The 14,857-nt window shown below is 39.4% G+C and overlaps 1 protein-coding gene across 1 annotated transcript in view; it reads right to left on the bottom strand.

Annotated features, from left to right (window-relative positions):
* Window positions 1-732: 732 nt before the first annotated feature.
* The window catches only part of SLC7A11 (solute carrier family 7 member 11), a 59,433-nt gene continuing 45,308 nt past the window's right edge, over window positions 733-14,857 (bottom strand). The window contains exons 8-12 of the mRNA XM_014891955.2: window positions 13,677-13,780; window positions 13,117-13,213; window positions 9,617-9,766; window positions 7,749-7,926; window positions 733-2,936 (exon numbers count right to left, since the gene is read on the bottom strand). Coding sequence (XP_014747441.1) covers window positions 2,869-2,936; window positions 7,749-7,926; window positions 9,617-9,766; window positions 13,117-13,213; window positions 13,677-13,780 — 597 coding nt within the window. The 3' untranslated portion in view covers window positions 733-2,868. The remainder of the gene's footprint in view (window positions 2,937-7,748; window positions 7,927-9,616; window positions 9,767-13,116; window positions 13,214-13,676; window positions 13,781-14,857) is intronic.

Raw genomic sequence — 14,857 nt, 5'->3', positions numbered from 1 at the left:
CATCAGCCCTTTCAGAGGCTTCAGGTGCTGAACAGTTTCTCTGTGTTACACTAAACCTGAGCAGTATTTGCTACTCACATAAGATGTTCATTTCTCTTACCTTCAGTGACACTTTTACCTGTACCCCAGAAAAGCAACAAATTCAAAGAAGTAAAAAACTAGCAACAACCACCTAAACAAAAAGAAAGATCTTTTGGCACATCCAGTTGATATAAAAGTGCAAAAGGCAAGAAAAAGAAGAACCACAGAAATAATCTCATTGGCCTGACCACCTCAGGCCCTAATAAGAAAAGGTATAGCTAATGTCTATTCTTTATTCTAAAAGAATTTCCTCTATGACTCTGTTAAGTATTTCTTTTCAATCTTATAAGAGAACTTGATGCTTAAAGAAAAAATGTTTTTCCTCAGTTTCTGAAGATATGCCTCACTTTCAAGTGTAATAAAAATTCTTAATACTGACTTCCATAATACAGTGGAAACCCAATTACATTATTTTGTACTGTACTTGCATGTACTAAAGAAACTTAAACTGAAATTAAAATCCCTGTGCACCTTCAAAAAATCCAGACTTTTATTTTACATGTGTTTTCCTTCCTAAAATATAAAACTTCATAATCAACAAGTCCTAGGATTTCCCTTGAGAGAAATTAACCCTTTACATGAACCAAACCTAGTAAAAATTTGTTCACTGAATCAGGCTTCAGAAACATTTCTAAATATTAAAGACCACGATGAGGAAATAAAGCAACATTTATTTTTATATTTATGGAGCCTCTTTATTTCTACAAGTTAACACTGCCTACAATTCAACTTTCAAGTATTGTGGCACAACAGGAGTGAATACATGGGAATGAAACAGAGTGAAAAAGTCACGTCCATGGTCGCTCTGGAAGTGGTTTTGTTCTGGATCCCGTGCACTTTGCATTCATTAGGGGAGGAATGGGTTGGGTGCACTCCTGCAGGGTGCCAGACAGTTTATTTCTGTCAGAGAGAAGTAGTGTTTGTGCACTTTGAAGATGCTCCATGACGACAGAGGCCAAACCCTGATGAACGGGGATGGCCTCAAAAGCAGAACTGTGACCCAAATGTAAGTACTAAACAAACACATCCACTGAACACAAAAAACTCTCTCCAAATGTTTGCCTAAAATAAATTTCTAATAACACTAAATTACTGTAAACAGAAAATATTTAAAGAAAAACACTGTTTGCAAAATGCTTTCTGTGTCTTAAATTAATGCTCTTCTCCATATAAGCAGTTACTTGCATTTCCCTACTTTTGTGAAATTCCACCACAGAGATACAAAATCAAAAAAACATGTATACATTTAAGATACATTACTGTACACCTTTAAAGCAGTAGGTATTCTGGATATATACAACACACACACAATACACAGTCTCCCTTTACTGTAGTGGTCTGGCTACTAGTTGTGCTTTTCTCCCAGTTCAGGAAGTTAAATGTTGCTTAGTTCCACAAGAATTCTCATGAAACATGACTTGCTGAAAGCAGACAGCTCAAATAGTAGTGCATTCAATAGTTAAGTGTTATATTCTTAACGGAGTGATAATAAACCTTAACCTTAAGGTTGGGTAGTCATTAAGAATATAAAACTCAATTTCTAAGTATTAAAAAACTTCTTTAGCTATACAATTATCTTTTAAAAAGGGCAAAATTTCAGCTCATATTTGAGACAGAGCTCAGCTAAAAATAGTTCTGGAGATGAATTTCATTTTATTTTATCAGTTTTGAACGCCTTTCTCTGTTTCTGCTGAGATAAAACCCATGAGAAGACAGGAAAAGCACATGTTCCTCAGTATTCCAAAGCTCTGTTAAATGGAGTGTGCTTGAGTGAAAAGCCCAGAGATCAGGCACATATCCTACTCAAATCAGCAAATCTGCTGTAGCCTGCCTTATACATTATTCATAAAAAAGTATTGCATTTATTGTCATGTCTTTACCATGTTCCCACCAACTGACATCTATTTCTGCCCACCAACACTGATATAAAACTTTAAAATCAGCTTTGCCTGACTGATAACTGCAGGACCATATGCTTCCAGATAGGAAATATTCATACAGCAGTGGAGGTGACCTTCAAAATATTTTGACTCTTTTGAAGGTCATTGCTCAACTTGCTGGATTTTGTGTGTGTAGATACACAAGCACTGGTAAAACCAGTGATCAATTCCAGCCTGGAAAAAATTTAGCATGTATAAAATTACTGCTACAATTCCTGTGCTAAAATCTTTCTGCCCCACTGGCAGAAATATTAATCCCAAAAGATGTTTCCGTTGGGATGGTATAAGAACTCTGGAATGAAGAAACCATGAGTTTGCCATCCCAAAGGGCTAGGGAGTGGTGCTTCTGCATCTGTGTGCTGGGGCCTCCAGCGAGTCAAAAGTCAAATCGAGCTGCCAAACAGAGTGATGGGAAGAATGTAGTATGTGAAATTCAGCAGCTTTATCTCACCCTTGCTCTGGTGAGAGTTGAGATCTCCAGGGACAGAAAGCAAGATACATTCTTCATGGTACACCCAGCCATTACACATCACTTGAACCTATCTTCAGGGACAAGGCAAACAAAATTGCAGTTTGATGAACTTACAGTTTGTTAAAATAAGACACTGTACCAAAAGAAACAGTAAAGAGTTCCCTCGTAGCACAAGTACTTGCTTTCTACATGTAGACAAAAAAAAATTTTGCAACAGTATCATAAAAGAAGATTCTGGTAAATGACTTGTTCAGTATCCATCGTGACTGTGACTTGTTCCTCCAGTTTGCAGCATGTTAGGAAGGGGGATAAATCTCCCTACTAGTTTTGTTTCAGGTAGAAATCAAACACCAAGCCAAAAGCTGTACATGATGATCATGATTTCTGATCTTCCTCTGCTGGGATGACTTCCAAGAGGATTTGCAATGTTATGGTTACCTTGCCTGCAAAGATAAAAGCATACACATGGTCAGATTCTGCAGGAGAGATGGAGAAGAAGCAGTCAGGAAAATTATCTTAGCTTCTACACAGGTTACTTGCACATAGACTTCAAACAGGTTATATATATATCATATATATACATCATTTAAACTCAATTTTTTCTTCTTTTTAACTGTTTTCTGTGGCTGTGATCCAAGGCTATGCATATACCATAATAATATCTTATTCAATAAAAGTCTGCGTGCTTTTAAAGGTTATCTTTAAAAAATGGGTACTCTGCATAACTGCTTAGCCTTTATTTATGTTGAAACAAACAAACAAAAAAAAAGTCACCCATCCAAAGTAACTTCATGTTTTCTTTTTTGTCACTCGGCACATTTATTTCCTTTTGGTGATTTTTGTGGTTTTCTTTTTAGGGTACTAATGTGTAAATGGCACAGTTAATTCATGTATAGCACATACAGAATAGAAAGAATAGTAAAAGAACATTTTCTTACAATTTCTTTCACTTATCTCTGTTCCTTAGTATCCTATTTTAAATAAGCAGAAATTGTAAAGGAAAGTTCTGATTTTCCTTGAACGTCTGGCACGAATGTTGACATTGACACAGTGCAAAGCCAGGAGGCTAAAACAGTGCAACTCACAGAAGATATGAACTGAAACCACTTCTCTGACCTCCTGTCTAAGGCAGATTCTTCCATCCTTTCCTCTTTTCTCTGCATGTCACCATCTCAGTGCAAAGCCAGGTTGCCCTTAGACTGTAAACTGACAGGGGCAGAGAGGCTGAGTCTCCAGGCATTGCATTTTCCTCCCATCTGCCTTCCCTACCCGTAGTGGGGAGAGCAGAGCTGGGCTGAGCATAGCAGGGATGAAGGATGGGAAGAAAGCCAGCAGCAGGAGAACAGCAGGGTTTCACCCCTGCCATCCCAGCCCTTCCAGATTTGAGGACAAGCAAAAGGAAAAAGAGAATTTGATGAAGCTGAGCAGTGACATGACATCTCTTGGAAAAGGGCATGGCATCAGAGGGAAATCCTGGGCATCTCTAGAGCTGCCAAAATTTTGTTCTCCTAAGTGGACAGACCCAGCAGCAGCAAGACCTTGCCTAGTCCTCCATTTCCATGCAGCAGTTTTTCTCTCTCCTGGGATGAAGCCACAGCAGAGCAGATGAGCTGGGGGAGCTGGAATTCTTTGCATTTTTTGGTTGCAATGTACTCAGAATAAATCAGTATAAGGAGCATTTTCCCCTATGAAAATGTTCCCATCTGTTTCCAGTCAGTACCTCTGTGTTGTCTGCTTGGAGCAGTACCCAGAGTTACAGGACCAGTTTCATATTCATCACAAGACCGTGCAGATAACTTCCCTAGCCCACTTTAAAACCTAATTTTACTTTTCTGAGAGGAAAATTCACTGCAAATGGATCCCAGGGGATAACCTTTATAAAAAAACCCAGACCTTGTATCCACACAAGAACCACATAAAGTTTAAGTGAGGAAAGAAAACAGGATTTTTATAGCATATATATGAGTGGACAAGAAATCTGTAACAACAAAATGCTGAGATAATCTGCCATGGATCCCACGACAAACTCAACAAAGTGAAGAAAATTGAGCATATAACGCTTTGCCCTAAGTGAGCAAGTATCATCCTCTGATGTTGCTAAATGAACCTGGTAGAGATATTTTGTCATATAAAGAGATGTCATTTCCAGCAAGGGGCTCAGCTTCGAAAAAAAGTAGGATTCAACTTTTTACCTCCTCACAATTCAACCCTCTACAGAAATAGATGTTTTAATTGTGAGTGTAAGGTTGGGATTTCAAATGAGGAAGTGCTGGTGGTGCATCCTTTTACACACTGATCTGCTAGGCTCAACTTTTTCTCATTTTCACATTAGTTTTACAAAAAGCAAAAATGCAGAGGTCAAATGAAGCCTGTACTAGCTGAAAAGTATTTGTCCCAGCACTTCTAGGGCTACAGCAAAATTCCTTTGGAAGAGGAGAGGAAAAAAATGTTATTCTCATTGCAAAATACTATCCCAGAATCTACAAACCCTACAAGCTGTAAAGATACCTTTTGTTCAATGCAGCAATTTTGTAAGGAGGATGGGCTGTGTAAATGCCATAAGTACAGAACAAAGATTTTCAGCCTTGGCAGTGGATTCCTTGGGTAATCCATTCCAGGGCTCTGCAAATGTAATCAGCCTGAAACTCCTTTCAGAAATACATGCATCTTCAGGCTCTTTTATCCCATTCTGGCTGCTCAATAACCCTTTCCTCTGATCCTTACAAAGCCTGTTCAGGATATTCTCTCTGACCTTATGTGGGGCTGGTCTGTGCCCATGGGAGTCTGCACCTTATGGGGTTTATGAGCCACCTCTCATGGCTGAAGCACAGCTGGGCAGCTGAACCAGTCAATGCCTCAAGAAGGGGACTTGTCAAACCCCACACCAGCTGCCCATGCTCTGATCTGGGCACCTGAAGCAACTTGGGGACAAGTATTGGTAATTAATACCAAACTTTCTTAAATAAGAAAGTATTGATAGCACAGCAGTGTGTTCAGTCTGGCAGGCTCCTACTTCCCCTCTGCTACCACATGAAATGCTTTGGTTAAGTCTAAGTAGATTGAATTCTTCACAGTCTCCTTTAAAAAAAAAAAAAAAATCATTTACCTTCTCACAGAAAGCTACCCAGTTTGCTTTAGAAAAAAAATCTATCTTTTAAATGACAATCCCATTTTGTTATACTGTCCTTTACCTGGTGTCTGGAATTACACTTCCATGCCTATATGAGACATATTGTTTCAAGGTTAGAATATCAACCTTGCAGCTGCCCAATTTCTTTTCTGTATCTCACAGAGGTACCTTAAGTGAATTTATCCTCACTCAATACCTTTTGCAAATGTTCTCAGGCTATACAATGGGTCTCCCAAAATAATGCCAGCTTAATGACTCCACACAGAAGGTTTATTGCTGCTTCTTAGTGAAAAGAAAAATCTGTTTATTTCACAAGTAAATCTCCACTCTGCTCCATCTCAAAACTGTCAGCATCAGTTTTCTCTCATTATTGTTGTCATTTTGGGGATAATAATTGCAAAGCAAACAAACTGTTTCCCTCACTGACTGGCTTCTGCTGCCTTCCCCTTTGAGCCAGTACACCATGCCCATCCATGGATATGACACAGGCACAAAGGCTTCCTTTGAGGAGGAGAATTTTGTGTTATCTTAAAAGCTAGAAATTATTCACCTTCATTGTCACAGCTGGCAGAAGAATCTTCACATCTATCCAGTCTAGCTTAAAGAGAATATTCTTTATCTTGCCTAAGTATTGTAGTTCAACACTGGCATCCCGTGGCCAAAGATTCAAGTAGATGTATTCCAAAACCTCTGAGACATGACAGAAAATGCCAAAAAGCTCCTGGATTTGATAAGGGAAAAATTCCTACACCCTAAATGTCAAGACTGAGAAATTATAAATAGACTAAACCCCAACTACTTAATAGAATGTCCTTCTGCATGCAACTACTTTAATTTATACTGAAGATTTCTACCCATTCCCAGGACACTGCAAGTAATAAATTACTTGTTGGCTACAAAATTAAGATTTTGCTAGCCTAAATTAACACCTTTTTCTGTAAATACTTCCTGCCCTATTGCCTATGGACTTCCCAGCATGTATTGAGAAGGAAATTAATATATTCTAAAGCAGATAGGATATAACTCTACAACATATTTGTATCAAGGAAATGCATACAACTGGTTGTACTGGTAATTACATATAAAAGCATTATTCTTTTCTTGCGAGCAGCTCATTTTAAATCATCAATTAAGACTGAAGCACAGAAGACAATATGCACTTTTGATTCAGCATCTATAGAAATCAGCTATTTTTAGTTAAAGTTTTCACAGGTTGAGTTTTAGTTATGCAGCAAAAAAATTTTTTTGTTTGGTTGTTTTTGATAAATAATCCCTTATTCCTGAAATATTTTGCCAATAGTATTATTTCATATTTTGAAAATTCCCTTTATTTTGGAAGCTATCATCATCCTGAGGAAAAAAAAATTTAAAAAAGAGAGAGAATGAAGAGCTAGAATAAATTATACTGACTTCTAATTTAAATGTTCCAAATAATCTTTCTCTAACACATCAGAACTTCCACAAATCCTTTTGAAACCTTTCAGAAATGGTACAGGAAGGATTCTCAGTGTATTTCAGGCATGAAATACTACTAGCCAAGTCACACAGAAGTCACTGTTGATGAAGCACAGAAATAATTTCCATAGAGGCATGTCAGCCATGGTATATGTTGCCATCACCTTGTTCAGGAGCCACTGCTAAGGACATGCCCAACCTGCCTGAACCTTCCAGACACTTCCAGTCCCATTCCAAACACAGACACATGGTCTCAGCAGGGAACACCAAGCTCATCTTGTCATCACAGTTGTTTTGCTCAAGATTCCAAACAGATTCTCCAAGGAGTGCGGTACTGTCTTTGGTAGCACAGAGACGGGGTCAGGAGAAGATGATGGTGATTTAAAAGGAATTAGATGTTTGTAGGGGAGGCAGGGGAAGAAGCATCAGTCATTTAATATCAATCCCTGGCTGAAGAACAGCCTTGCTGTGAATGTACCTCATTAGTTAGGGGACATTGATTGCCACCGGCTGAGCAATGCTAGAGCACGTGCCCAAAAAGCAACTCGTGCAGTCACCCCCAGCTCACAGCAGCTGAGAACATTGATCTGAAGGATTTCACAACACAGGGAGAGCTCTGAGGAAAGCCTGGAGTCAGCATGAAGGAGAGAAGTCCCACACCAGGACTTACCAAGAAGCTTTCTGAACCACTTTGGCTTATTGTCCCATACAATAAAGAGGTAGTAGGCAGGAATGCCAGTCAGGGTTATTGCAAATCCAATCCCTGTGTTCACTGGGTCAGAGTAAAGTGACAGTGCAACCATGAAGAGGCAAGTGAAGGAAAACAACGCTGGAATAAATAGAGGAACCTGAAAAATAACCACACAAAGAGCCATTAAATAATAAGGTCAATGTAACGTAATGACTAAGGCATTTAACTTTCCATGAAATATAAATTGGATAAGGCCCAGCAATAAAAGACAGTTCTGGAGAAATGAGGGTATCTAGAACAGGAACAAAAAATGTCAGTGACTGCAGAAGCCACTGCAGTCTGCCATAGACTACTGCTATGCAGTGAGTACCACAGAAGTCTCTTAATTACACACTAAAACACTCCAGTGTTTTACTTCCTTTAAAACGTAAGGACTGTAAATAAGTTAAATTGTAAAAGTCCTTCCTCTAATCCCCCAGCATATAAGTAAGCAGCTCTAACCACAGTAAAGATTTCCGTTTTGATAATTACCCATTAGAAAACATTTTAAAACACAGCCAGGAGCTCCAGTCACCTTTTAAAACTATTAAGAGCATATTGATTTTCTTCCTAAGGTAAAAATCAAAATCTAGCAGGAAGACAGCAAATTAAACAGTAATTTGACTAGTGATAAAGATATTTGATAGTGTTATGCACCTGTTACTCATTGAAAAAGCACTTTCTGACTGTATGACTGATAGCACTGCCAGTGTCACTGTTGAAAGCACACAAAGTAACCATGTCAAATTTATTTGCTCAATTTTCAAGAACACCAATACAATCACTCTCCTAGCAACTCTCTGAAGGAAATGCCTACAGGCATGGCTTATGAGACATTAAGTGTAATGGAGAATTGAGAATTCCTTGGAGATTGTTCTCTTCCTTTCACGCCTCAAAACATTACTGTTCCTCTTTTGTACATTGTCAAAACATTTTTTTTTAATCAAAGCAAAATAGGTTGTACTGTTCACCTCCTTATTTACTGATATACCTACAAGAATGCAACAATACACATTCTTAGGTCTTCACAAATAGCTTCTTGGCAGCATCGAAATAGGGATATATATCTCAATTTTTTGATGATGGATATTATCTTTCTGGATACACAATGGGACAATTTACTTTGTATGATGCTACTTAAAACAAGCAAGAAAAATAGCAAGCAGAACCAAGGCCAAAATAGCTACTATTCAAGGGACTACTCACATTTTCTTTCTGGGTTCACAATAACTCTGTCTACAAATCCATGCAAGTGCCAAATACTACAATAGTCACACTAACCCCTTATTTGCACAGAAAATTGGCATCCTTGGTATTGGATGTGCAGTGACATAAATGCTCTCTCTCAAAAATTCTTATGCTTGACGTGACTCTTTGGTGGTAAAGTTATCCAGGCCTTTATCAAAGGAGACATTAAATAGAGCACTGGCTGAAAATCAAGTTGGCACATGTAACCCCAATATTTCCAGTCTGAACCCTCTGTGACTGCAGAGGGCTCGAGGTATTTTTACACAGCTTGCATCACAGGGCCTGAACACAACAGACAAGCAAAACAGAGCAAACACCTTCATCTCAACACTGCAGCTTCATTCTCCGCCCCCAAAGCACAGGGAAGAGGCAAGAATTCTTTTCCAGAATGGAAAACAGCTGGGATAGCACCGGGGACCTTGCAGGAAAACTCTCAGTCTTCACTAAACTCTGTTTTTCCCGGAAAAGAGCTTGTTACATCAGAAAATACTCCCTTGCTGTCTGACTACAGGATGGACAGGAGGGAGGATTCATGTAAAAGAGTAGAGAGCAGATGTTACCTTGAAAGGACGAGGCATATCAGGACGTTTATATCTGAGATAAATCAACCCAGCAACTACCAGTCCAATAAAAAGCCACCTGGCAAAGCTGAGGAAATTCAAGAGGCTGTAGAGATCCCCGGTGAATAACATTATCATTGTGAGAGGATGCTGCAAAAGAAATTCAGAGCATAAGAGGGGTTTAGTAGATCGATCTCTATTATTTTACAGCAGGGATGTCAAATTTCCCCACAGGGACAAGCAGCACAGCCTTATGCACACACCTGAGTGCCACAAGTCTTCAGGCTTGCCTTTGTCATGTAATCAGGTGTGTGATCAATGCCTAGCTGTCCCTTGAGACCATTTTGGATCAATATATATCTGCCCTGGGTGGCCACACATAGTCAATACAAATCTGTCCCCTGTGACCTAGACAAAAATACACAGGCACACTGCACCACCAAAGTGCTGGAGCATCCTGGGCAGCATTCTCATATGGATATGGGCTCACTGCACTTTTACTTCCCCATTCCTCATGCAAATGATATGAACAGTTAAATTTTGGTCACATTTGATCCTAGGAAAGCAGAGGTTTTTAGGTGTTTTGTGGAAGGAAAAAGTCTTAGACCCCCAGGTTTCAAAGGGGAAGTGAGCAAAGAGGACATGGCAAGGGGCAGTTCCACGCCATGAGATGCCAGCTGGGCACACTGGGTTGCCACCAGCTTGGGTTTGCCTTTCACACTTGCAGAGCGTGGCCTTACTGCACATTGCAAATATTTATAAGCAGAAGGAAAAATTTGTCACTCAGGCAGCTACTGAAGAGCAAGAAGGAGAGGGGACACCAGAATAAATACAGTTCCTCATAGAAAAGCTAGTCTGAGATACAAGGCTTCTGTGAGGCAGGCAGGTTATGTATAAACTAGAGTGTTTTGTCATGAGTTAGATGGTTAGTGAAGGCTACATGGACCTATTTCAAAGTAATATCTGGACAAAAAACGTCCTTGCATTTGGGCATGAGGGAGTAAGTCAAATTCACCATATCCTTCATTCTTTAGCAAGAGGGAAGATCCTAGCAGTGAGAGCCTTTAGGTTCATAACAAGGCAACAGGTGAAATCAACTGCAGATGCAGCAAAACACTGGGCTAAATCTTTACATAGAGAAAAACTAACTTGTATTATTTTTCTAGATTCACTGCTCTCCCTCCTTTATTTCAAAGCAGTGCAGACTACATGGATTTGAATCAGAAGGATCAATATTTCAAATGTGGGTCTCTGGCCTCCAACCTCTAATGACTTATAAAGTACTTGGTTCCTTTCATACAGATATTAAGCAAACTCATGTAAATGTCAAGGGAAATTCTACCACTGAATTATATCGGGCAAGATTTTTTCTCTACAGACTCAGTCTCTAAAACTTTAAAATCTCAGTTATAACTACAATGCAAGCTACATACAATAATGCAAGTGAAGGAGAGCTATCAAGAAAAAATACAAGAAAGCATGAGTATACAAAAAAAATACAAGTAACATGAGTTACTACATACATCTATCAAATTCCTCACATTGGTGAGGAATATTTCTGGTCCAGGTAGCTCAACTTGCAAATTGAGATGCAGACTGAGATTGCAGATTGAAAAGCAGACTGAGCTCTGCGTGGAAGCCTGAGACAAGAGGCCATGAATAGCCAACCTTTGGGATAACAAAGAGTATGAAAGATTGGTGACTCCAGCCAGATGGACAGATACTGGGTGGCACAGAAGGAGCTGGGAATTGCTGACCCTTTGGATACCAAAGCAGATGAAGACAGGTGAAGCCAGCAGACATGGAGATAGAGCAGGAGACAAAAGACTTGGAAGTAAGAGCAAGACTTGTGGGGACAATTTGGGGTATAAAAAGCCACCAGCTCCACTGTTTCTGTGTTCCTGTGCCTGGCTTTATGGAATGAGACATCTGATACTCTGCCATGGGAAACTAAGGGTTGGAGCAGTGGGGAGACCTGAGTGGGAAGTTCAGGAGTTCAGCAGTGACCCATCACTGAGTCACCAGAAGGAAGTCTCATGGTCAAACTGGGAAGTTTCTCTAGCAACATACATACATAAACAGATTTCTTAATTTCAAAAAAAGGTGTTGGTTTGATTTTTAACGTAACAAATCTCAGGCACATGCTCATTTTCTCAGTTTATCCTCAAAAGCTCTCTCTTTTCTTACAGTGTGCAGAACTTGGAAGGAGAAATAAAATAGAGGAATGCTAAAATTGCTATTGATGTAGAATGTGTCCTGCCACTGCTCTATTTACAATAAGGTGAGCTAAAAAATTGTAATATCTGAAGAAAAGGCATCTCAAATGAGAATCTGACTTTTTCAAAGGAAATCAATGCACTGGTTTAACAGGACCATATGCAATAGCAGAAAATGTCAGGAAAAAATAATATATTAATACATTTTGTGCATTTCATTCCACAAAAAACAGTCAATGAAATTTATCCACAAGGTATGACTACGCCCAAAGAAATAAAATGCAAACTAAATGTTTATGGAAAATTAATTTCATCAAAACATTTCACCATAATCACACTGCCAAATTTCCAAAATTTCAAAGCCTATGAGCTATATGTGCACGTATAAAATTCAACAATTCAGCAGTGAGCTTATGGGCATCAATAGCAAAAGCCAATTTAAATTCCACAGGCATTTGCTTTTACTAGCATTGACTCATAGGTGCATCTTCTGCTTTGGCTGTAAGTCCCTAAATATGGCAGAGGCCTATCCAGATACACTGCAGTCATTGATCCCAAAAGAGGGGCTGAACACCCATGATTATGAAGACTGCAAGTTAAGTGAATCTTCAAGGCACTACGAAAACTGAAGTTTGAAGTTGGTGTTTTGACATTTAGTCCTAATATTTTACCATACAAATTAGTCTGCAAAGCTAACACATGGCCAACATTTACCTTTGCTGTTTATTTTAGAAGTCAGTAATAGGATTTCCACTAAAGCATCAGTGGTTTTCCTTAGAAAATTCACAGGCTACTTCCCAGGCACATATTCTATCATTTTTTAATCACCACTATGCTGGACAGCTGAGGGTTTCCCCTCCATTATCTTAGTTGCAAAACTGTTTGTATTTTTCACTATAAGGTAGTGAAGTAATGAGCCTTTAGGGTATTCCCAGATGTTGGTGTTTAGTTCAACTTTCAGTTAACTGAATCCCTTTTTTTGTTTGTGTTTAACTGGAATTTGTTTCTCTGAAAGGGAACTAGCTCATCACTAGCTGGTTCTTAGAAACTCAGAGCAGTAAGATATGAATTAGATTGCAAGGATAGTCAAGAAAGCAAGGAGGAGATGATAGAATAAGAACGACTCCCACATCTCATTCCTCTTCCTCCTGTCCTCCACCCTGCCCAAAGCCCACGTTCACATTAATAAATGAGACTCAAGCAGTGCCCAAATTCTGTTTGAATCCTCCAGAGCAAGGCTGTAATGTGAATTCTAGTGCAGGAACATTTGTTTGTATGATTTACCAAAACAATGACAGCTGGCAGAGGAGTGTGCTTGCGGACATGAATCATGGAGAGAATTTCTGGAAGGTGACCCTCACGGGATGCAACGAAGAACATCCTGGTGGGAAATAAATGTGGACAGACTTTAAATGTGCTCATTACTGTGAGTACCCAAAGTGGCTCATGAAAGTCACAGAGCAGAGCAGCACTTCTAAGTCTTGTTTGAGGTGTTCTAAATGAAAGTACTGGCAGGAGAAAACCACACACAAATCAAAACAATCTCTCAAGGTGTCCCTTGTTTGGGAAGAGTTAATGCTTTCCCTCCAATTTTCCTCCTTTACATTAAAAAAAAAAAAGACACTGATTAAGGGCTAGCCTCAGAGAGATTCATTTCCAAACTATTCCAAGGATTTTAAAAATACTACTCTAAACAAAGTGAGATAAAGCCCTATACCTGGTAAACAGTGTAGTCATTTATCATATCCTGCTAAAGGAATGAACCCTACTCTCCCTCCCCCTTGCTTCCACACTTTCAGTATGTCTCCCAAGCCCTCACCCCCAGGAACATCAGCAGTGCTCACCTGGACACGGCAAAAATGCCACCATTCATAGATCCAAAGCAGGAGAGAGCAACAAACACGGGCACAGCTAAAGAAAAGTCTCCCATCAGTCGTTCAGCAAAGGTCTGTTAGAAAAGAGAGAGAAGCACACAGTGGTTTTTCACAAAATGGGAAAATAACAACTGTCCTCTATTAACCAATTATCATGGTGTTAGTATCACCCCTTCTCTGCATCCCTCACTGAAAATTGGGCATTTATTGTCTCTTTTGTGAGAGCTCAGCTACTACAGCCCAGCTGTCCTACCCTTACCCCTGTGGAAGATCCCCAGCTGAAGCAATGATGAGGAGGTGGAATCAGGCCCTAACTCATGTCAGTTTAGACCATTATGGCTCCAGAGAAGAAGACCAAGTCTGAAGGGATCAAGGTCTGATCAGCACATCTAATATCTTTTTTTTATAGCCTTCATTGCACTCAGCTGGTACTACCCAGTGGTACAGTCCATCCATTCAGGCTTTAGTGTTTCAGGTTAGCAGAAGAGCCCTAATTGGAGTTTGGGGCACCACAAGAAACATGCATAATTTTCGTCATGTTTATAAAATGTTTTCTTTCTAGGCCTCCCATTAGCTACAGAATTTGGTCATTTTTCAACACTCACATCGACTGAAATAGCCACAGGCAGTATTACTACTGGAAAAGAAAGGGAAGTTTTTATTTCCTTATTTTGACTCAGATACCATAAATATAAAAATCGATGTCATCACCACAATTCAGCAAAAACAAAGCAGTATTTCCTAGCCAGGTTGCCTTGCAACTCCTTCCCAAATGAGCTCCAGTATTCACGGCAATCCTCTTCCCAAGTACTCAGGACAAACATTGTGCAGAGACAAAGTTACTGTATTCTGCTACACAAGATAGTTCAGAGCCCTCTCTTCCATAAAGATCTGTAATTCCTGCTTCCCAGGAGCTGAGCTTACAATTTAGCTCTGAATTTTTCAAGGATGTACTTGGCTATGAAATTAAAGTCCTATTGACTTTGTTATAAGAGGTAAATAAATACAGTCCAATGTTACATTATTAAATGCTACTGATGGCCTGAAGTGTAATCCCACTCATCAGTCAAAAATCAAATTTCACAGGGATGCTAATAAGTGCTGCCAAACTACAACCTGACTGGATGTGTCCACCCAATCTTTTTCCCCCC

This window comes from Sturnus vulgaris, chromosome 4, assembly GCF_052056855.1.
Source record: "Sturnus vulgaris isolate bStuVul1 chromosome 4, bStuVul1.hap1, whole genome shotgun sequence".
Taxonomy (NCBI): domain Eukaryota; kingdom Metazoa; phylum Chordata; class Aves; order Passeriformes; family Sturnidae; genus Sturnus; species Sturnus vulgaris.
The sequence above is the reverse complement of the archived record's forward strand: the minus strand, read 5'-3'. Positions and strand labels throughout refer to the sequence as shown.